The sequence below is a fragment of the Diorhabda sublineata genome, chromosome 9, assembly GCF_026230105.1.
Source record: "Diorhabda sublineata isolate icDioSubl1.1 chromosome 9, icDioSubl1.1, whole genome shotgun sequence".
Lineage (NCBI taxonomy): Eukaryota > Metazoa > Arthropoda > Insecta > Coleoptera > Chrysomelidae > Diorhabda > Diorhabda sublineata.
This window is the reverse complement of record NC_079482.1, coordinates 779923-804451: the sequence shown is the minus strand read 5'-3', so window position 1 is coordinate 804451 and position 24529 is coordinate 779923. Positions and strand designations below refer to the sequence as shown.

The window sequence follows — 24529 nt, the reverse complement described above, 5'->3', positions numbered from 1 at the left end:
TGGAGGATAATAACGATGATTTTTTACCTTGACAAAACATGCACTTTCTAATATCCTCCGGCATAAATTGCGGCATTACCGTGATCTGCATTCTATACAACAATTCCATGATCTCTTTATCTGTAGGTATCTTGTGTTTCTGATTGGGTTGTAAACAACCCGGAGCCCAAAATTTGTACCTGACGTTTTTGTATAATCTAGCAGGAGGTTTATTGTAAGTCGAACAATCGAACATTCGTCCGCCGACGTTTTTCTTTTCGGTATTATTGAGGTAACCGTAATAATCGTTGGTATCCATCGATTCGTATTCTTTTTTCAATTCTCGGTTCCCGAAGGATAATCTTTGAGACACCAACGATTTATTATCCAACGATTCCGCATTTTTATTTTTAGTTTCGAAATTGTCTTTCTGCGATAGATGATTGATGATTTCGGCGGCCTGTCAAAGAAATTAAAACATTAGCGAATGGGAAAAAAATTATTAAGATTTTCATTTTTACTTTATCTTCTGATATAGACGGTGATCTGTGCATAAGGGCGAACTGCATGTAACACGTGGAGCTGCAGAAGAATAATTCCTCTCCGTCGCTCAATAGTTCGGAATCTTTGGCTAAGAAAGGTAGATCAGAGACTTTTCTTCGTATCATGTTGCTCAAGATAATAACGTCGCAATGTTTACAGAATTTGGTAGCGCCGTTGAGGATGCTTTGAATATCGATTGGAGCTAAAAATATTTAAAAAATTATAATTATTTTAATATATTATGCGTTAAATAAATTGTAATTAATTACCTCCTTCTTTTCCGTCTTTGCCTTTCGTTCTGTACAAACCCAATTTTTGACTCGGCGGTGTCGTGGTCCTTTCTACTATTTGGTAACTGGTAGGTGCAGGTATATGTAGGATGTTAGCTAAATCTCTTAGTACCCCCATGATATCTTCAGCAGCAGATGATGTTAATGTTAAAGTTACTGTTACGTGACCGGAATCTTTGGTCGGTACGAATGGTTTATTTTCCGATTTGTTTTTCGACGTTACGGGATCTGTATTGACATTTTCTTTGTTCTAAATGAAAAAGAAAAATGTATCGATTAAAATCATCTATGGTATCAAAATTGAAAATCGAAAAATTACATTTCGTAACTGATAATAAAAATATTTATTCCGACATTTTGTTATTTGTAAACAAAATATTATACAAAAACAGAATAGATACTTACATCACTGGCATTTTCCTTGACGTACGTTCCACCGACGGGTTTCAGTCTAATCGGCACCGGTCTAATCATCGGTACGATCGGCGATAATCGATTCTTCGATCGATTCATTTCTCTATCGACGTCGTTTTCGTCTTCCTCTTCGCTATCGCTAATCAATCTCAATCCCATAAATTTACAAGGCGGTTCGATATCGACGCATTCCGGACTCGAACTACTCAATATACTATCCGGCGTATCTTCTCGACAAAACATATCGAATTTTTTATGTTCCTCCGTATCGAATCTAATCAACGGGAATTCTTGATCGTAAAAACCCCGATGAGTCGATGCCGGTAATTTTTCCGGTATCGGATCCAAATCGCCGTACGGTTTCGTCGAATAAAAGTCCGTATAACCGGGTAATTCGGCGTGTCCGTACGTACCTTCCAAATCGCCGAATTGAGTCGAATATTCCTTGGTATCGATTTTGGACATATCCCCCGAACCGAATAACGGTACTATACCGAAATTTCGATTCAATATCGGTTCCGATACGGTTATAGGCGGTAACTGTCTCAATTGAGCCAACACCCCATCGATATACGTATCGTAATCTTCTTCTATTTTCGAATATTTCCTCGCTCTTTTCTTCGGTTGACCGGTCAATTCTTTATTCAATATCTGATTTTGTCGTCTCTTTTGTTGGTACATTCTCCTCTTTTGTTTTTTCAATTCCTCTTTATCTATTATCGCTTTTTCGGCGGCGGTTTCTATATTTTCCATTTCTTCTTTGATCGGTATATCGGGTCGACTGTAATCGGATATTTCGGATTGTTGGGAAGATTCGTCTATAAATTCTTTTTTAACTTCGTTCGTAGGTAATAGAGGACTAGGTTGTGGTGGTGGTACAGATACTTCTTTTTTAATCGACGAAGTAGTTTGCGGTTCTTGATTATTATTCAACGATCTAGTGGTTAATAAATCGTCCCTGCTAGGAGTTCTACTAGGCGGTAAACACTTTTTATTATCGAATTGTTGTCCAGTAGTAACGGTAGGTGTAGTCGGTTGTTGTTCTACTACGCTCGGACTCGATACGAAAGAAGTTTCTCGAATGGGAACTTTAGAAACCGAAACGTTAGTAGTACCGATAGGAGGTGGGGATTGAGTACTGGCGCAAGCCGTATTCTGTAATAATTTTTTCAATAATACGTTTTGAGAATCGTCTGTTTTATTTACCATCGGTGTAGATATGGCGGATAATTTACAACCGGTTATTTTATTATCTTCCGTTATATTATCATCGATTTTATCTTCTTGTTTTATTTCTTTAATATCATCGACCGATTTACTTCTAACTACTTTAGTCAATTGACTATGTAATAAATTAGTAGTCGAATGTTGTTGAAGTCTGTTATTATTCGGAACCGTAGTAGTCGCGTTCGTTTGTAGCAACGTCGGATTACTAACGGTTTTGGTTAAACTACCGCCGATTAAATTAGCCGCACTAACGGTGTCCGTAGTGGTTTTAACCGCGGTCGGTTTAACTGATGTTACGTTAGAGGTTTGATTTTGTATCGATGTCGATATGATCGGTACTACTACGGTAGGTTGCGCTTGAACTAGTGAAGTAGTGAAACCGGTTTTAGGTAAACTGATCGGCGAGCCTAATAAACTAGCGGCGGTTATAGTATCCGCCGTCGATTTGGTCATCATATTAGCGGCCGGTTGATTTTGTAACATCGCTGTTAACGTTAATGATGGTTTTTTATTATCGCTTTGCGTAGTTGTGGGTTTTTGTATCGAAGTATTCGGTTGTATGGTAACCGGCGGTAGTTTAGGATGATCCGGCATCAATTGTATTCCCCCTATCGTTCTATAATTAACGGTGGAAGTAATGACTTGGGATGTGGTGGATTTTACGGGACTATTTCTCGAAGTACTGTTCGAAGAAGTGACTTTTTGTTTTAAATTCGGTACTATTACGGTATTCATGGTGGTTACTACCGGTGATTGTCTTCCCGCTTGTTGTATTACTCGTGAAGCGACTATCGGTTGACTAGCGGTAGGTGAAGAGCTACTACTAATTTTATGACCGAAATTTTTTACCATTGATTGTACGTTAGTAGGGGAAGAAGTAGAAGTAGTTTGTAGGGAAGATAATAAAGTTCTTAATTGTTGTGAAGCGTTAGCCATGTTCGTAGTTAAATCGGTCGGTTGTGATAGTGGAGATAATTGTGGTACCGATGATTTAGTCGATTCCGATTTATTAATTTCTTTTTCTTTACTTTCTACGTTATTAGTATCGGTTTTATTTTCTTCTAATATAGCCGGCGGTTCTGCTGTTATATTTTCTATCATATCCAAAACGTCTTCGATAGAATCGAATTCTCTACGTCGATTTTCCAACGCTTGGAAAGCTATGTTATCCAACATTTGTTCTTGTGAAGGAGTCGGTGAAGGAATCGATATAACTACTGATTTCGTATCGTCGATTGAATCGTACGAATCGATCGTTTCCGTTGTGGCCGTCATTTTCATTCTAGTTTGACTTTCTTGGATTATTTGAGCTGTCATTTTAAGTTCGGGCGTGTTATGGATTATAACCGGGCTGGGGATTCTTCGTTTAGTTACGAATTCTTTCGAAGATAAATTCGTAACTTGTAAATGTTCAACTTTTTTCGATTGTTCCGGTTTAAATAGTGTCGATTTCATTTCTGATGTTGTTTCCGGTCTTGTTTTATCGTCGAAGGAATCTTTGGATTTATCGTCGTCGCAATTACTGCTATCCGGTGAAACCGAATCGTCTTCGAATATTTTTTTAGGTAAAACGTTATCTTTAGATATCGATAAAGTTGATGACGACGATGATGGTTTATCGATAACTTTAACGTTAGACAGTTGACGTACCGCGCTCGCACTTATAACCGGTACCGTAAAATTGGATGGTAATATCGACGCCATTTGGGAAGTACTGGCGCTCACTATTGTTATCGCCGGTGATACGGTACTAACTATTTTCGGTACGTTTAAAACGTTTCGTCTCAAAGCCGAATTATGAGTTAAAATAATGCTGGTAACTTTTTGCGTTTGTGAAGGATTCGTTTTCGTCGTTGTCAAATTGTGAATAATCGGTCCGGTGACTAGAGCTATCTTAGCCGGTGTTGCCTTTTTGCTTTGCGTTGCCGTTGTTTGCGCTATACTTTTGGAATAATTTAAAAACCCGGCGTATTTGTGAAACTCGTTTATATGCTTAGCAGTCACTTCTTGTTTGGACAAACTATTTTTTCTCGAGCCTTCGTCGATCAATTCTTCGAAATCTTCTTTTGTCGAAATCGATTCTTCTAGAGTATTATTACTCTGATCGGTCATATCTTCGTAATTCATAATGTCCGGAGACGGTTCGTTATCTTCTTGATCGGGCGATTCGGGCGTATCGAATTTTTTCCCTTTACTCTGCATTATGTATTCGTCGTCGCTTGTAGTCGGACTTCGGATTACAATATGCATATTATCGTCGTTGAATTCTTCGTCTGCCGTTTCGTCTTCTTCTTTCTCGGAAAAATGTTCCCCGGCGGATAAATCTACTACCATATTACCGGGAAACAATAGATATTCGTCGGCTATTTGATCCGATTCCAACGGACTCGATAATCCTTCTGCCAAATCTTGTTGAGATAACGTTTCGATTTCCACCATATCTTCGTCGTTTTGAGCAGCCGAACTTAGAGAAACTTCCGCCGATAACACGGTATTAGTATCATCGTCGTAATCCATCATGTCTAATTGTTTACTTTCCGGACTGTGCATCACTATAACCGATTCCTTCGAATTCGATTCGAGTATTTTTTTCGGAAAAGTTTTTTGTTGAACTCTGCTAGTTGTTGCTAGGGGCGGAGTTATCGGAGGGGTCGAGGAACTGTCGTCTAAATCGTTGTAATCCGTACTAACGAGCGATCCTATTTTCCCCGGCGGTATCGTTTTTCTTTTGAGTATCGATACTTTGCTCAAATGCGGTTCCTTTTTCATTTTCTGTAACATATTTTCCTGGTTAACGATTTTATCTTCGGGTTTGTTGTTGAGCGAGTTCGGTGGTGTTGGGATACGTTTAGCTCCTCTTCCGAATCCCCACATAGGCGCACCTCCTCTTAAACCGAGTTTGAAGTAACGAATTTTGGGTACGTCAGGTGGGGTAGGTATCGGATTACATGGGTTGTTGGGGTTGCCACCTCCTGTTTGTATATTATCTCTTATATTATTATCGGTCACTTCGCTATTAAAATTATCGTTATATTGCATTGAAGGGTGATTGTTATGTAAATTATCTGCTGCCATTAAATGATCTATTGAATAAGACATTCTCGGTGAGGGATTTTCTACGCTTAGAGGACGATCTGGCATAGCGGGACTACTATTAGCGCTTGGTGGTCGCCTTATACTATGCGGTGATTGATTTTGATTCACCATGGGACTTCTGGCCATAGGACTCGGGGGTTGATTGTGATTATGAGTCATCGGACTAGTAGGTGGTTGATTTATTCCTTGGTGAAACGCCGGACTTCGTGCTACGGGAGAATTCGGATTTGGTTGATTAGAGGAATTGAATGCCACCATGGGACTTTTAGGAGGCATTTGCATCGGTGAAGGTGGCATAGAATGCGGTGACATTATCTGTTGATTTATCATAGGACTTTTCGGTGGCATAGGAGAATGCGGTGGATTGTTTTGTTGTTGCATTCGAGCTACTTGCAATTGAGCTATTTGTTGCTGCTGTTGTTGAGCTAATTGTTTTTGTTGTTGTATCATCATCTGGTGCTGTTGCGGTGTTAAAGGTTGAGGTTGTCCGATAGCTTGTCCTTGTTGCCTTATAAAATTTCTATGTTGCAAAAGTTGCGTCGTCCTTTGAGAATGTATAACGCCCGGATCGCCTTGATTATTTTCCAATATATTCTGTTGTTGTTGTTGTTGTTGCTGCTGCAGCTTTTGTAGCTGAAGTTGTTGATTGACGTTCATTTGTTGGGAAGTTGGACTGTTTAGAGGGGAAGGCGTCGCCGATTTTTGTTGGTAGTTTTGTATGGGTGATTGCATTCGTACTCGTTGTTGCAATACCGTATTACTGACAAATCTCATTTGGGACATTCCTACAGGACTAGTCACCACTCTTCTGTGTTGGGGAGAAGTCATTCTAGACATTGGAGGTGGAAGACAAACTTGCGAAGGAGATTGGACAGGTCCCGGACTTTCTTCACCTACAAAATTTAAATAATAATAACACAAACTGTAAATACGATAGAATACGTAGAAATATATGTGTCTTTTATAAAAAAATGCAAAAAAAAACTGTAAAATTGTCTTTAGAGAATATATTTTATTAAAAGAAACCTTTATTTGACTTAAGAGACTGTTTTTTCTTCAAAAAGAAACCGTTATTTGTCTATATACCGTCGAATACACAACCACTGAATATTCTACTAAATTGCTCTTTTTTGAAAAACCTAAATGAGAGAAACAAAACTTGGTAATGGATTTTTCTTGACCTGTAAACAAAAATAACGATAATTATTTGTAAAAAAATGTTATTACTCACTTTGGGAATGTGGTGTACCTATTCGAGGTGAGGGTTGCATAGGTGAAGCTTGCATAGACGACGCCTGTAAGGGTGACATGTTATTTGTAGTTACGCTATTCGGACTCTGTAACAGATTGTGAACTGAACCAGATCCGGGCGACGACGAAACCAAAGGACCAGGACTATTCAACGGCGAATTATGTTGTGTCAAAGGTGATAAAGATGGCGATAGCATAGGAGATTGCGACGTACTCGGATGATGAAGAGGTGACGTCGATGGTGGACCTAGAGGCGATTGTATTTGCTCCTGTCTAGGCTTCGATGCGGGATGCTTGTTTCTGTATTCCTTCATATAGACCAATAAGGGTAATAACGAATTACGTAAAATTGTTTAAACTGTATAGACATTGCTACTTTTTGTAGGGGGTGCAACTACTGTCAGCCGGTGGTAACTAGTTTTGGAAAATATTGTAAAAAACTAACAAAGCACCTGTCCAATATTTAAATCCTTAAATCGAAAAAATTTCATTTTTATATACTTCGAAGGTCATTAAGTCCAGGGACATGTTCACAACAGTTACGGTTAGTGAAGAAACCACTATATCAACCTTCAACTGTACTAAATTACATTGTGTGGTCCTTCGGGCCCTCCAGGTGTTATATCCGGCTCGAAGGACCACATGGTGTAATTGTAACAACAAACAGCAGGTGCATTATTAGAAATATGATTAGATTAAACTGATCTATGATTTTAGTGATCAGTCTCTGAGATTTAGTGACCTATTTATATATTTGGAATTACTTTGTATGTGCGAAATCTTTGTTTTTAGGATAAAAGAATTGAGGTGAATGTATAATCTGTGCAACCTACATAAAGAGCAGTGCCTATAGTTTAGATAGATACCTGTATCAACATTCCGTGTTGTCGACTCTGTTTTCTACTCGATTCCAAGTGTTTTTGCAAAATGGCCTGTTCAGCTGATATTCTTTGTAGTTCGGCGGCGTCCGTTTCCGTCAATTGATTTCCAGATTTCCTCAATTGTCGCTGTTTGCTGTTCAACGACTGAAAAATGAAATTTTATCAATAATAATAAACTAATAATCATTAATTTTTTTGTTTACCTTTCTAGTTTTCCTTAATTTTTGTACTTCGGTTTCGTAATATCTCAATTGTTGAGATAGTACGTTGTTTTGGTGATTCAGCCACTGTTCGTACAACATTTGGGTCTGTTTATCTTGATCCGTTGCGATATTTTCGGGAGGTAGAGGAGGAGCTGGTATTAAATTAGCATTAAACATCTGGACTCTTGTCGTTACCTCCATCGTAGGTTGTGGTGCCGGTGCCGGTATTTGTCGGTTTGGTAGTTGTTGCCACGGTTGTAGAGGATTACCTTAAAAACATTTCAATAAATATCTACCACAACGCAAAAGGTAATCAGTATACTAGGTAGGTGAAATAATTAGTGTTACCTTGATTGATATTAGAAGCGGCATTATTTATTGGTCCTGTATTGAAAACATCAGCTTTGAGCCTTTCGAAATCCTGATCGCTGAGTAAAGCAGATTCGTTCTCATTGCCTGTAGATGAGGTAACTTCTTGATTAGACGGTTGGTTCTGTAGTTTTTCTTGTTCTCTCTTTTCTTGTTCTAGAAGGTCTTCTAACAAGAGCGGCTGTTCCTTTTAAAGTAAAAAAAATTATAGATACTCATATATTTAGAACGATAGATGGTATTAAAAACATGCGACAAGCAACACATCAAAGTTTCCCAAAAGGTTTGAGAATGAGGAATTACTAATGTGTCGTTTTAGAGAAATTTTTGTGCATTAAGGGTATAAGCTGATAATAATAGCGGTAAAAAATGTGATAAGTCCAATTTATAACTTTGATGCTTCATTTTTTTATGAGTTTGTTATTCTAAATATTGAAAAACATTTTTCGTTTACTAAAATCCGTTCTATTCATTAGAATCGGAATCAATCGGTATTAAAACAATAGCGAGAGTTTTAAAAAGGTAAAAAATGGCACTTATCACTTTTTTTCTGATAAAAATAAAAAAATGGCAGCAATTTTCTTGTATGAATATCCAGTATTGCCAAGTTTTTAGTCTTGTCAGAAGTATTGGAAGAATGCTATTAGAATGTTCCTAAGTGAAAGCAAAGGGGGTAAAAAGTGGTGCTAAAGATGGATGGTGGATAATAAGAGATGAATTTAGATATAAAGAGACAGTGTTTGTGTGTATCCAGATCTCACCTCGAGGAGAAGTGGTCGCCGCTGCAAGTGTGGATGCATGGAAAAACCCTGCAGTGTACTGGGATGAAAATGTCCCATTGGGAGAAGACCAGGCCCCATTCTCAATCCCGTCTACCACACACATGCAATTGATTATATTTATAATACATTTTAACTTCTAATAGCCTCCATTTTATATTATAATAAGTCTTTTTGCATTTTTTTATAATTTATATATATATATATTTTTTATGATATTTTTGTTAAAATATATTTTTCGTTGTAAATTGTATTAATAGGGGGCAAAGCGTTAAATGACTTGTAAATTTACTGAATTATTCACTATTTAAAAAAATTAATCAATCTGTTATTGCATATTTTGAAATTTCATAAAATTTTCAAAAATTATCAACAAAATTTTTATGATATACAGTATTTTACAGATGGGGACCCAAATGGAGAAGACGTTTATTCCAAATTACTGCTTTTTATAGACAATTTTATGTAAAATCTCACTTAAATACAAAAAATTGATTCAGTTATTGCTTGTATCTCTAATTTGGATTAAAGTAGCCCTAAACTGTCCATATTATATTATTTATAATGGTAATTTCATGTTCCAAACCTAACTCTGTACATTCTAGATTCCTCTAGATTACGAATTTTCTAGAAAACGATACATGCTGGCTTGGAAAAGCAGGACCGAAATAGCTGAGTTTTTGTAAAAAAAAAAAAATCATTTGGGATGAAAAAATAATAACTTTCTTCCAGAATAATCAAACAAACAAATATCAATCCTATAATGAAGATTTTATTTAGCCAGGCTCGTTTAGCAGCGTAAATAGGAAGCAGGACCGGACTAGCTCGATTGAAGTGCAAGAAAATCATTTCGAAACATGATCTAGATCATATTCACTCAAATATTCACTTCGTTCAACCAATTTTTTATTAAAATCAATCCTATAATGAAGATTTTATTTAGCCAGGCTCGTTTAGCAGCGTAAATAGGAAGCAGGACCGGACTAGCTCGATTGAAGTGCAAGAAAATCATTTCGAGATATGGTCTAGAACATATCGACTCAAATATTCACTATTTTGAACCAATTTTTGACTACAATTAATACTATAATGAAGATTTTATTCAATCGGGCTCGTTTAACAACGTAAATAAAATCAGGACCGGACTAGTTCGATTGAAGTACGAGAAAATCATTTCGAGACATGGTCTAGAACATATTCACTCAAATATTCACTATTTTGAACAAATTTTTGATTAAAATCAATCCTATAATGAGGATTTTATTCAATCGGGCTCGGTAAGCAACGTAATAAAAAGCAGAACCGGACAGATATTCACAATATTGTAAATTTTACTTTGAACGGACTATATTTTTGTTAAATGGTTTGAAAAAGTCAAAAATTTCATTTATATATCATTGAAAAAAGCATTTTGAGTCCCCATCGGTAAACACGTGGCACATACTATTTTTAATCATTTTCAATTATCATTATTTAAAATTTTGATCTCATATATTTGGTTAATATTAATAAAGGAAACCACCACAATATTTTATGAATATGTACAAAATTATTATTAACAATATACAGTTAAAAACCAAAAAACGACGCCTCATGCTCAAAACCTAAAACCAAAACATCGAAATCTCACCTGTTGTTGAGATTGAGCGGGATTTCCGGGGTACGGAGGCGGAGGTCCTGGATAAGGCGGAGGTGGAGGCGGCGGAACCGAAGAAGCTACCATCCTAGGACCGACCGCTCCAACTTGAACTGCTACACGAGGCGCCGTATTATCAACACGCATTTGGAGCTTTTGATTTTGGACTAAAAAATACATTTTATATTATTAATCGGCCAAAAATGATTCAGTTTAACCAGAAAAATTAAATTTACTCACATTGTTGTAATAATAATAATCTCTGTTGATAACTTGGCGGTATTTGTAATTGTACGGTATTATTCGGCATGACAATACCGACAAAACCATCAGGAGTTTGCATTTTAGAACCTGGAGGCATTGGTCTACCCTGGGCAGCAGCTTGTTGGACCTAAAATAAAAATCAGAATGGTATGTTTTCGCTTTTCTATCAATACCACAACAACAATAAAAAAGTCTTCTTTTGGTGATATTATTCTACTTACTTGGTGCACCATCTGCTGGTGAATTTGATTGGGTGTTAGATGCATTGTAGGCGGTGCCGACACTTGGGGAGGATGTTGCGGCTGTTGTTGAATGGGAGCCGGAACCGCGTGCTGTGTCGCAGTCGGTTGCTGTTGAGGTAGAGCCAGAGGTGGAGGTGGTGGAGGAGGTAGCGTTGGTTCCGATTTTTTAACGGACGATTGCGATTCTTCATTTTTAGCTTCCATTGTATTAGAATTCGTAGTTACACTCGGATTAGTAGATTGAGTCGAACCGCTCGATATTTTTTCTTTCTTCACCGGTTCTTCTTCCAATTCCAAATCCAAGATATTCGTTTTTCCTCCGGTTAATGTTTCCAATTCGGGATCGGCGTATTCTAATATATTGAAATCCGCGCCCATTTCCGCTAATAGTTCGTCGTCGTCGTCTCCAAGACCTCCTAAAATTTCACTGACTCCTTGGAGTTCAACCATAGTACCTTAAACAGAACGAAAACGTTAAAATCTTCAAACAATCATATTAATAAGTGAATATTTACCAGTTTCTTGTTCTAATTTCTCGAGTTCTGCTGTAACGTTATCTGGAATACCTTCTTCGCTTGAATTACTTTCAGTTGCGCTAGTTGTAGGAGCTGCTTGAACTACTTGAGGTCTTTGAATAACGCTAGCTTGATTTAGGACCATACGAGGTGCTCCTTGTTGTTCGGGACCGCGGATTTGAGCATTAGCTTGTCTTTGTAACAATTCGTACTGTTCCAAAGTAGCTGGACGGGCAGCTGCCGATGTAAAACGCACAAATTGTTGTTGGATACCAGTTGTTAAACGCTGTTGCTAAAAAAAACATCGTTAACAAACAAATATTATGATAGTACAATATTTAATCAACGTACCTGCTGTTGTAAAATCAATCTCATCCTAGGATCAAGTCCTTGCATCCTGGCATCAATTTGTCCTAATCTAATTTGTCCTGGAGCTGTTCTACCTTGTAAAGAAAGAGCTCCTCTCGGTCGTACCACGCTAGGAGGTAAAGGTTGTCGGAATGTCGTGTCAGCTGTTGAGGCAATAGCAATCGGAGTACCTGGTCATGATAAAATAAAATTAGATTCAACAGAAATTTATTTTTTCTTTGTCATTAAGTTTTCAACTATTTCTTTTTCTTATACGCTAGTCATCTAGTTCTAGATCAAAGCTTCGTCAAATAATGTCTGTTCCGTGTTTTTGATTTGATGGTTGAACCACAATGATTACACGTATCTCCATTTCCATTGCGTGGCCGCCATTTTATCTTAGTTATGCTGTCCCATAAATTTCAACTAGCAGTATCCTTCCCATCTCCTTTTTGTGTGGTTTAGAAGAATGTGCTTTATCTTTGAGTCGTATATTCATATTTTTAGGGAAGTTAATGGTCGATCCTATACTTTTTGATGGTACTTTCTGCTCTTCAAGTTTATTGGGGTCTTAAACTCGACTGAGAACCGTCCACGTCTCTGTTTTCCCGGTTCAATGTCTTAAAATATATTCCGATGGTGCTCTAATTAAGATTGTATCCTCTTATTGACGTTTTTTACTTTTCTGAGGCTCTATCATTATCGAATATAACCTGTAAGGTGGTCGAAGTTGAAGTTTCCAAAATTGTGACTACCTCAGGCCTCACCTTAGTGAGCCACGACCTATTTAGGTCGAGGTTATATGTACCAACATTCATTGAATCCTTCAGAAAGAGGAAAAAGAAGAATAACCTAACTTACCGGTACTAGTTGAAGCTTCCCCTTCTTGTTCTGCAGGTGGCCACATTCTTTGTTGTTGAACTTTCCCTGGTAGTAGTTCGTCCAACTTTTTGACTTGTTGCCGTTGCAAAAGGTCTCTTAATTGTCGATTGATGTTAATCTCCTGATTGGGGAAATTCTAAAAAGTTATATAGTAAATTACACACCTCGAACAAACGATAATAAGATTAGTTACCTGTAATTGTTGTCTAGGTATACCGAACTGGGGTCTAGAAGCAGCGGATTGGAGCGCGAACTGGTCCGTAGGTAACCTAGTGGGAAAATTAGGTTTGGGTGTATTAGGAGGTTGAATAAATAAATCGTTACCGTCGGGAGTAGCGGTTTGACTTACGTCATGAGGTGATTGGGAAGGTGTCGGATGTCTGATTCCGGTTTGAGGAACTTGAGAAGGAATAGGAAACGTTGGAGATTTCATCCCTAAGAATTGTCGAGGACTAGGCGTCGGCGTAGCCGAAGGACTCAATTCTTGCGGCGTGTTAATCTGCAGAGGGCTCTGTTGTTCGGACAAAAACTGTTGATTCGGATCCGAGGAAATCTGTCTCTGGACGCGAGCTATAGCTGAAATGAAAACAAAAAAAATTGTAAAAATTATAACGTAAAACAAGATTAGAGCTTGTGTTTTATCAAAAACTTACGAATATCTCCTCGTAGCGTACCTTGTACTCTTTGTTCATGTATAATATTCTGCTGTTGTTGTGTTTGTTGTTGTCTTATAGCTTGCAGTTGCTTCCATTGCCGTTCCTGTTCGGCTTCTCGAGCCGATTTCTGTTGCAGCGCCATCTTTTCTTGATCCTAAAATTAATAACAAAGATACTTAAGGTATTTATGTCGATTATTTTTTGTACGCAATTTTTTCATAGCTACGAACAAAGCCCAACGATTAAGAGAAAGTAAAACAACACCAAACACCACTATGAAAAGAAAACAATTTTAAATAAACAACCAAAATATGGAAGGAAAATAAGAGACATGCTGTAGGGACAGTACTTTCGGTAAGCGTAAGAACAGTCGCAAGGTCAGTGAGTTGATTTAGTAGAGTATTAAAATAAAATTAAATACTAACTACTTATTACTAACTTTTAATAAATATATTTTTCCTTTTTTATAAAATTATATCAAAGATATTGTAAAGCATCTCGTATTTGTATGATTCGATTAAAGAAAAAAGTGAAAAGTTGAAATATCTGGTCCTTCGAACCTTCACTTTTTTCATATCCGGCTCGAAAACCCGAACAGTGTAATGACGAGTATTGTATAAACAAAATAACACATCACTCATCAAGTCGAGTGACATTTTTGTGCCAAAAATCGATTTTATCCATCGATGTAATCTCCTTCAACAGCAATACAATTAGTCCAACGCTTCTCCATACCGTGCTTTTAGAAATTGTTGTCTTTTGCCTCAAAATAGGCTTCAGTTACGGCTATTGCTTCTTCATTTGAACTAAATTTCTTATTGTCAGTCACTGGGGACCAGATCTGAACTATACGGTGGATGAGGAAGCAGTTCGTTCACTTTAACTATGGTTACCACCGACTCGGTGGATTGTTTTGGTGAAACAATGGTTTTTCCTTTAACATATGACGCCGTTTTCCCTTGATTTTGCATCCAACGACTCTATGTAGTATTGATTGTCTTTTGGAGAATTCCACAATATCGAACCCGTAACCTTCCCAGCTGACTGTTGTGCCTTTAAACATTTCGGACGTGTTTCAACGGCTGCAGTCCACTCAGATGATGATCGTTTCGATTCAGAAGGGAAGTGATGGATCCGTGTTTCATCCGTTGTCACATATCGACGATTTGTTACGTGTAAACATGACCAACCATAGCTCTGAATCATCAATACGTTGTTGTTTCACTTAAATACCTGCAACTAATCGAAATGTCTTAAAATTTGACACATGGTTGGTACTTCATAAACGTCATATGGTTTTGACAATGGCAGCGCCATCTGTGTGTCAGTCACGAGTTCGAAAAATAACTTTTGAGGTTATGTATAAATGAAAAAGTATTAAAACGGATATTTCATGACATTCTTTAGATAATATTAGAGATATTTATATAAAGGATCACAAATATCAATATTTATGAGACGATAAAAGATTAATGAAACAAAATTTTTGTATTTTTAGATAGGTAACCGACGCTATTGACCGGAATCATGTTAAGAGTATCTGAAGATGATAAGTTGGTTATCGAAACGCGCGTGTTACCCGAGATGCAAAAACAATTGCTCCCGAAATTCATCTTTTTATAGAAAAATATATTTATTTGAATTAATTTGTTGTTGTTTTTTTTTTACAAATAGGTTAATTTTACGTATACAGAGTAGCTCTGTTATCTGATATTTTTCTGGACGCTGGATAAGGATAGAAATGGGAAAAAAAGTATATAAATTTAAAATAAAATATTTTATCAGCGGCGAGTGCCCAACTTTACTAAGAAAATTTAAATTAAAAAAAAATCATGCTCACACAAAAAAAAACAGTCCGAATTCATCGAAATTATAATGAGCATATGGTATCAAAATACAAATCTCCTTAAAAAAAAAAATAATGCTTACTGATAAGCAGGTTTAACGGAGGACATTAATAGAAAATGTCGATTTTTAAAATATTTTTCAGTTTACAATCCATTTTGAAAACAAAAAGATATACTGGGTGTGTATAAAAAGCTCGGTATCTCGTCATTGACAAGTGATACGCACACGCGTTGCAGTTGACGTTCCAGAAACATGTCAAAAAGCGCCACCTAGCTGTTATTCACCCTATCCGAGTACTGGTTATTTATATACGTTAATTGACGCCGAACACCACTTCCTAGAGAAGAGTCTCCAGATGGAATAACAAATGAGACTTCGGTGCAAATGTTTTGGATGGAATCCGTTACCAAAAAATGCGTTCAGGACTGGTTCACGCGTTTTAGCAACGACAAGGAAACGACTAACAATGAACTAAGATCGGATCGTCGACTGATTACAATTGAGCACAGTTTGTACCAAATATTTGTCCCACACATACTGTTAGAGTATTAGAAATCCAAATGTAGTGACCAGGATCGTAGAGGATTAAACCCGGTGCTACCGGATTCCAAGCGGCAACGAACCAAAATGGATTCATCCGTCAGGATGTAAATGGTATTGTCAAGGTTGCATTCGATGAAAAAGTACGTACCCAAAATGTTCGGTTTTAGTTAGTAGTTATTTTCCGTCAACCACATTATTCCCCTGACCTTGTGCCTGCGGACTTATTTCAATTTATCAAGTGTCAACGGCTATCCAAAAACGCACACCGATCGAATCCCTATCGAGGGAAAACTTAACCATGAGCCAAGGTTAAATCCACCGTAGGCAAGCAGAAACCCAGGTTCAAATGTGAGCTAATACGAAACATGGTGGGTGACATATCAGCGACTGATTCGTACCATTATCCGCAAGGATTTGTCCCGCATATGCTGCCAGACGATTAGAAAGCGAACCGGATGGAAAACGAAGAAAATTTCATTATCGCGTGTCATATTGTATTCGATGAGGAAGTTTTAGGTCATTTTGCAATTTCAGTCATTAATCTCGGATCATCCACATTATTTCCCTGACTTGGAGCGTGCGGATTTATTTCAATTTAGGTTTGAAAAAGGTGGCGTTTTGCGGACGTTCCATCCAAGGACTCGCATCGATCGAATCCTAGTTCTATAAACGTTGCCCCAAATTTTCCAAGGGATTTTCCTCTAGGTCAATTTTTTTCATAATGAATGAATTAAAAATGAATATTTGAGGGTTAAATGATCGACCAATTATTGGTAACAGTAAGGGATTGGTGTGTAATTGACAATATTTTCGGTTCGATTGGGGGAAGTACCGACAATTAAGGGCGTCGTGTCCTATTTAAAGCATTTAGAAAAATGCAAATTGAATTTAGTGTTATATCGATGTCGACCGTTAGACCTACTTTCGGAAGCATATCAAAAAACGAAAAATTGAAAAAAATAAAAAAAAAAACTCAAAAAAATACATATGTCCACACCGAATACTAATTCTCACCAATCCCTGTGGTTCGTAATTTTCCTGACAGAGCGAGGGAAGAGTACGCATTATTTCTGAAGGTGTCAACACCCTAATTTGCTGATCTGACGCACTATTTTGTTGAGGAATTAACCTTGGGTGAGGAATACCCTCGTTGGGTTGATAATGGGGATTGACGGTGACATTTGGCGCGGGACCGACGTGATCACCGGGACCGGCAAAATGTCCGTGTACGGTGAATTGTTGATGTGTGGTAGGAGAAGAGGGCGGTTTCGGGAGTGTCGGTGGAGGGGTAACAGACACAGAGCTAATGGAAGCTGGTGTTAGTGTTGGCCTCGATTGAGTGCACACCTCTGTTATGGAAGTCGGGGGAGCGGTTGATACCGCTCCCACGGACTGCTGCGTTACTGCCTGAAGGGTGGTCGCTAGGGCTGGGGCGGCATGGACTGGCTTGATCACGTTCGGGGATGTGGTGTTGGTGGTAGTGGTGGTGGTGGTGATGGTAGATGCGGTAGAATCCTTGGAGGTCTGTGACTAGAGTATTGATATTCATTTTAGATGTCTTCCATTTAAAAAAAAAACAATCAATTTTAAAGCATTTTCGATTAATCAATCAAATTTTTATTTAATAACAAAAAAAAAAGAGCGAAAATGCCTTAAATTTGACATATGTTAGTATGAACCGAGTATTTTTCTGTTCGGTTTATACAGACATTGCAAATATTAATTTTACATAATTGAGAGGAGAAAATTTCAATTTTTTTTCAATATAAGTTTCGAAAAAGAATTGAAGTACATCTAAAGTGAAGAAATTTAAAAAGAAAAATCAACGAAACAACATAAAATAAAATAGAAGCGCAATGATTTTGGGGTCAATTCAATAAAAAGTTGCCAATATTGATTTTTTTTTTTAAAAAAAAAACTAAAATAACATTTTTAGTACTAAAAATTTATTTTCGCTTTAACAACTTTTTAATGAAATGCATATATAAACAATGGGATCAAATTTAAAAAAACAAAAAAATAAAAAACACTCAGTTGTTAGTAACAACCCGTTAGCCATAGAAGCTCAAAGATGAGCATGCCTCAATGCGTTATCCACAATAAAAATTTTTTTTAACATAATTTAATACAAAATTTCGTCGCCATAAAACAGTCACTGAATAAATTTAAAAAAATATTTTTAAAAGAACTAAATTTAATATAAATAGAAACAAATTATTTATTCAGTGACTAAAATATACAATGTGTTTCAAATATATTTTCAATTAATATAAATCTTGTCTCATTATTCATCTCAATTTTTTTTTCTCAAAAGGGAATTTTCGAAAAATCAATTTCTTTAATAGGGTGTCTTAATCTACCCTAAAATTTTGAAGAAAAGCCCGTGCTGCCATTAAATTGGGTCAGCTACCTGCGCTGGTGAACCCCTTACACTTTTTGAACCTTCCCTGTACCTGTCACAGTGAAAAACTATTAACAATTTCAAATTATATAAAAAATACTCATTCAAAAACGTATTTCCTTGTTTTTTTATGTACTTAGTATGATAGTGACCTTTCTTTCACATTTTCGACTTCTTATTTTCTTTCTGTAACTATTTCTTTATCAGGAACATACTCCTTTTAATCCTTCCGTTATTTTTTATTGACATTACACATTCTCAAGTTTTTGTTCTTAATTCTTTCCTCTTTAACGATTAGTACCCGATTCCTAATTCTTTGACATCTTTCATATTCCGCTTTGCACTAAAAGTTTTTGATACTTCATGTCTTCTTCTTATCGGATCACCTTCAATCGAATACTAAAAAAAAAATCATTAAGGCCCAATACACACAGATCAACTCAAAAGAAACTCTTTTCTGAGACAAATCCCTTTGTCCAGTTTGAAATGAGTTACGACTTTAGTAACAACACGAGCAATGATGAGCTGAGGAAGATTTAGTGGCACGTCTGAGGTGGCTGGGACACGTGGAGAGGATACCCATGAATGGACTTCCTGGAGGTTCCTGAAGGAAGACGTTGAGGCGGACTTAATCCAGTTGGGGATTCATCTTCAGGGCAGAAAGGACTTGCAGTCTCTGGTTCTCAAAGGATTGTAGCTTCGGTTATAGAAAGAAGTAGGTTTCGATCACAATTGAGTCTAAGGTGTGCGTGTTGGTGACTCGAGTCACTTTTGAGTTTAGTTTTTTTTTTAAGTTTATCCACTTGTTTGGAGTCTCATTCTTACAGTCATTACTTATCAATTTAGAGGTAAAAAATTCTCAGAAATATTACAGAATGCACATTTTACAAACATCAAATGACATAAATACGTAATTCGGAATCAATAATTAACCATTGGTGTTAGTTAAAGGGTAGTGAAAATGGATTGTGTCATTTTGTCATATCACAAATAGTTTTGGTAATAAAAATCCAGGGAGCTCCAAAACTTGTCACCTTATCTCAACTCCGAATAGAAATATATTTGTATCGATATTCATTCAATCAATTAATTTGAAATTGTAACAATTCAGATACAGTTTTTTATTTAAAACACACTGTATATTTGACATAATAGAATTTTTAGTAAAAGTTTGGAATTTAAATTTGACGTTACATATTTCTCAAACGTCCGGTATAATTAAAAAAAGGATAACAAAATCTACAGGGCAAGGAGTTTTTTTTTTAATAACAAGAAACAAATAATGATTTATTTACACCTACTAGGGGTGACTAATTGAAATATTAGTTACAAAAAAAATTATATCGCTTGATTTATAACTGATTTTGAAAAAAAAAATAAATAATAAATATACCTGTTGAGCTTTTTTCATCCTCAACTGACTCCTGTTGTCTCTTGCGTGTTGCAAATAGGGCGCTTTTTGTTCCTGACTCAAAGTCCTCCATTTTTTAATTATCTGTTTATATCTATAACAAACGATTAATCGATTTTTATATATTTTTGTGCAGCAACATCCCAGAACAGTGAAATTTTTAAAATTTTTTTGTATTCACAACACTGTAATCCACTTTCCAGGGTTCTTGAGGACACACGGATTCCATCATCGGTGCCATTAAGAGACTCTTCAACCATATTTTAATATAAATATGTACTACAAACAATTTTTCAGAATTTAAAGGTAGGGGTATTGTTAAAAGTTCGAATTTTCTCTTAATTTGTCTAAGGACAAAACGTCGCTTTTTTCCACCATTTTTTTAAACCAAAAAATTGGAAAATGTAAGTTGGAATTGGTGAAGAAAACTACAGTTGTGATAATTAATGAAGAATATAGAAGAGAAGAAGTAAGAAGAAAAGATACAACCAGCAATAGAGCACTTGGTGCAAATAGAAAAATTCTTAACAAAAAAAAAAAAAAAATAAAAAATAAATACAACCCTCCATGACTTATAGTGCAGAAACAATTAGTATGACAAAAAAAGAACAAACAAAAAAAAATAGAGGAAAAGGTGGTAAACATAATAAAAAAAACAAGAATAAGTTGGCTGGTACAATTATGGAGAGCCGGACAGGAATCAAGGATAAAAATGATGATGGAGTAGAGACGAAGACAAAGTTCGAGATAATTGGTTGAAATAGAGATGCATTTGGAAACAATGGGGGTGATAAATTGGAAAAAAATGGCTATGGATAAGCAGAATTGGTAAAGTACAGTGGTGGGTCTAGAACAATCAGAAAACATCTAGACTATTCGAATCATAAGACGATACAATAAATTTAATAGTACAGTACCTCCAGATAGTATAGTTTCAAATAAATATAAATCGGAATAAACATTTTGATTAGGATCTTACTTACCTGTCTGACCAATTTGGAAATTCCTTTTTCCATTCAGGATGGTTCATATTGGCGTACAAAACTGCCGAAATTGTGGCACCATTACCCAAACTTTCATCGGCTTTCATTTTTTCTGATGAACGTTGATTGTAGGTCGATGGAACCCCTACATTAGTACTATCGATTTCCGGCGTTTCGGGTACTCCTACCCAAGCGTTAGGCGATTCGGTAAAAGCCGGACTGAACTGAGGACTACTGGGAATAAATAAAAAAAAATTAAAACTCTTTATTTAGATAAAATACACTCCTCTGTAATAATTATTTAACACACTCCATATTTCTAGTAGTCCAAATCATCTCTAAAGCCTGTAGTCATAGTCTTTAATGTTCTGGAGATCACAAATTTAAATTCCTAAATCGTTTTTTACCACATTCCTCATCTTATCATTCCTTGTTCGTGAAGCAAACAACTTCCTACATCTTTCTTTTTAGATCCAGAGTTTCTTGTCCGGATCTGGTTTGGATTTAGTGGTATCAGAAGAGCTTTCCAGCCTAATCTTTAAGAATATAATTCCTTTTATTCCTGTGCAACTAGACAACCAGGTTAAAAAAAAAATGTTATTTTTGCCAATTTAAGTCAATCATGGGAGCTTAACACATCTTATTCATCAGTTTCAATCACTGTTAGCTTATTTCTGCTTATAAAAACCTCCAGCAGGGGTCTAAATATAGAATATTTAGCACCTATTCCAAGGACTTTAACGGCAACTATTGTGGGGGGTGGTGTATTCTCTTCCATCATAGGTAGACTCATGATGTAGTTCTTTTTAATACTTTCTTCAATCATTACATAAATAGAAAGATTTGCTGATGAGCTGGACCAGGCTAACTCAAATACCCAAATGGTATATTCTCTTCTCTAGTTGTCCTTTTTGGTTACCCTCATGATATAAGTTCTTTTAGATACATAATTTCATCACTCGAAGTATCTGTTGGTGAGCTGGACCGGGTTATTGGATTTTTGAATGATGTATTCTCTTTTCTAGTCTTTTTTTTTTGGTTAGCTTCATGGTAAAGATCTGGTGGTGAAATCTGAACATAAACATTCAGATCCTTTATGAGACACTTGGATCTATGGTAAATGAAGAGTACAACACACGTAGAATTAGGAAGTCACCTATTTAGATCATAGATATGGTACAAGAAGTGTTTTTAATCGAATGAACAATTAAAAATTTTGCTGTGTGGATTGTACTTACTTGCTGTATTCCGAATGATATGGTGACGGTGGCGGAAATCCAACAGGCGAATTCAAATTGACTTGACTAACGTTCGGTAGAGTTTTGGGACGTACCGTCGCCGGTGTTATTATAGGATGTTGCGTCAAGTTCTGTTGAGGGACATTATTAGCGAAAATGTTATTATTCTGAATAGAAAAGTTGCTGCTTTCTTGTGATTCTTGCGATTCGTCTGTTAATACACCCTAAATAATATATAAACGTATAATTAAGATTGTAATCGATAAATTTTTTGACATACTTTAAATATATCTTCAACGTCTTTGCTATTTATGTTCGATATCGAATCAAGGTTAAAATGAGGTCCTAAAATATCACTCAATTCATCTTTGGTCTCTTTTGAATTACTCGAGCTTCCCAAAGTATCTCCAAGTTCGCCGTCTTCCTGTAAATTGGTATCTAAACCTTCCAAAGATCCAGTGTTCTTCGTAAGTTCTTCTTCGTCTTCCATAATACTGTTCACTAAATCGGCATCAAGTAAATCTCCTGGTAGAGCTAAAACATCTTTAAGATCTTCCGTATTATCATCCTCTTCTTCTTTAACGAAATGAGATGGTTTAACGTCTTTCAGACTATCTTTCATACTAGTTATCGCTTGTTTATCTTGTTTACCGGAAACAGCTGCTACCGCCATTAGTTCATCCTGTAAAAAAAAACAAATTATTAATCATTAAAATTCAAAAAAAAAAAAATTGTATTTTTCTTACTTGTGATAGATTAATAGATCTGTATTTATTAGATTTTTCATCGTCGCTGCTACAACTGTCGACTTCCTTTTTACAATCGACCGTTTCCAAAAGTTCCTTCCCGAAAAATGCTTCTTGCAAATACGACGGGAAAGTTTCGGCCAATTTACTCTTCGGTTTTCTTCGAATCGGTTTCCTTCTGGGTTTATCCCCTTCGTTTTGTAACGGTTGGATTGTTTCGCTCGAAGTAACACCACAACTCTGTCCGACAGTCGGATCGATGTCGTCGTTATCTTGACCGGTTCTGATACCCCTCATTCTAACTAAAAATCCACCGATTCCGAGTTTTTGAAGATTGCGTTGTCTCTTTCGTCGCAACACGCTAATTCCACTTTCCATGGTGAATACGGTGAAACCTTCCGGAGTCGGTCCGTCTTCTTTAGTCCAAATCATACCTTCTTTATACAATTCTTGCGGTTCGTCTTTGACATCGACAAGTTCTAATTTGGCGCTGTCCTCCAAACCGCTAGCTACAATTGAAGGTAAATGTCAACATTTTTTTTTATTTCATTTATTTTTATTTTACTTACTTCCGTTTCCTCCTGCGACGACAGATTCAATCGTAGCCATGATTCCAGCTTCCTTATCCTGTACCGTAGGTAATTTCTTTCTCTTCTTCCTAGATCCGTGATGTTCAAGAGTTAATGCTTTAATGAAATTATTACCGATTTCGCTGAGGTAAACACCGTCCAAATAGTAACTGGTGCTTTTACCCATTTCAGGACTTTTCGTAGGAGTCGGCGGTTTAATGGCAAGCGGAGGCGGTATTAAATGAGGCGGAGGTACGTCTCTGGGTCGACACAAAAGACAATTATAACCTTCTTCGGCGCATTTTTCGGCGTCTTCCTCAGATTTAATACAATCACAAGTACCGTGAAGCCATCTTTCACATTGAACGCATTGTATTATCAGATCTCCTTCGCTGTACGGTTCGCTACAACTGGGACAATTGAGGTGCGAAGCGCAAGGTCCGCATAACGTCGAACTATTCATCCAAGTACAATTAAAACCGGGATCGGTAGCTCCGCAATTTTGACACATGGCGCACCATTTACATTTCCAATTACCCTGAGGCACATAATCGAGCGGTGGATCCATGCAATAAATATGGAAAGAAACGTCGCAGTCGTCGCATAGTATCAAACGAGCTTCGTCGTTACGTTGACCGCAACCTTCGCACACCGTACAATCCAAACACCTCCAACCTTTTTGTAGTACGACTTTAGTCACTTTCACATTAATACAATACGGATGGTAACACTGGCCACATTGTACACAACAAATGAGACAACCTTCTTGATCCATTCCCACCGCACCGCACATCACGCATATATCTTGCGTCAAAGTGAATTTATCTTTGGCCGAACACAACACCAATCGATTTTCTACGCCCGGTTCGTCTTCGTTTTTACCGTCGGCGACCGGTCTTTGAAGACCGACACCGGGCACTCCGAATATTCCGCGCATTTTCGCTTTCTGTCCCCGTTTCCTGTTGAAATCTGATAAGCGAACGCGTTTCATGAAACCCATTTTCCCCGGCGGTACTTTACCAGTACCTTTCGGTCTACCTCCAGCAGGAAAAACCATACGCTTCTTGGCTATTTTGCTGGCGTTGTACGGTTTCCCTTTACCTAGACCCATGCTACGGGCGAATTCGTCCGGTGATGGTAGATCGAATTCCGATGTGTCGTCATAGAAAGATTCGTGCGAAACGGACATATCAGAAGGATCGTCGATACCTAAAA

General features: G+C 36.9%; 1 protein-coding gene across 8 annotated transcripts in view; it reads right to left on the bottom strand.

Moving 5' to 3' along the window:
• LOC130448544 (histone-lysine N-methyltransferase 2C-like) overlaps positions 1–24529 on the bottom strand; it is a 35540-nt gene that overhangs the window by 6409 nt on the left and 4602 nt on the right. For 3 of the 8 annotated variants that reach the window (XM_056785949.1, XM_056785951.1, XM_056785957.1), the window contains 23 exons: positions 23315–24523; positions 22746–23254; positions 22280–22681; positions 22000–22223; positions 20762–20995; positions 19761–19872; positions 17314–17496; positions 13573–13729; positions 13113–13495; positions 12899–13055; positions 12041–12228; positions 11690–11981; positions 11154–11629; positions 10909–11059; positions 10663–10835; positions 8233–8440; positions 7885–8153; positions 7667–7825; positions 6781–7108; positions 1218–6442; positions 792–1062; positions 501–724; positions 28–439 (listed from right to left, as the gene is read on the bottom strand). In XM_056785949.1, the coding sequence (XP_056641927.1) occupies positions 28–439; positions 501–724; positions 792–1062; positions 1218–6442; positions 6781–7108; positions 7667–7825; positions 7885–8153; positions 8233–8440; positions 10663–10835; positions 10909–11059; positions 11154–11629; positions 11690–11981; positions 12041–12228; positions 12899–13055; positions 13113–13495; positions 13573–13729; positions 17314–17496; positions 19761–19872; positions 20762–20995; positions 22000–22223; positions 22280–22681; positions 22746–23254; positions 23315–24523 (11946 nt within the window). The remainder of the gene's footprint in view (positions 1–27; positions 440–500; positions 725–791; positions 1063–1217; positions 6443–6780; positions 7109–7666; positions 7826–7884; positions 8154–8232; positions 8441–10662; positions 10836–10908; positions 11060–11153; positions 11630–11689; positions 11982–12040; positions 12229–12898; positions 13056–13112; positions 13496–13572; positions 13730–17313; positions 17497–19760; positions 19873–20761; positions 20996–21999; positions 22224–22279; positions 22682–22745; positions 23255–23314; positions 24524–24529) is intronic. The other 5 variants (XM_056785950.1, XM_056785952.1, XM_056785953.1 and 2 more) reach the window with 5 other exon arrangements.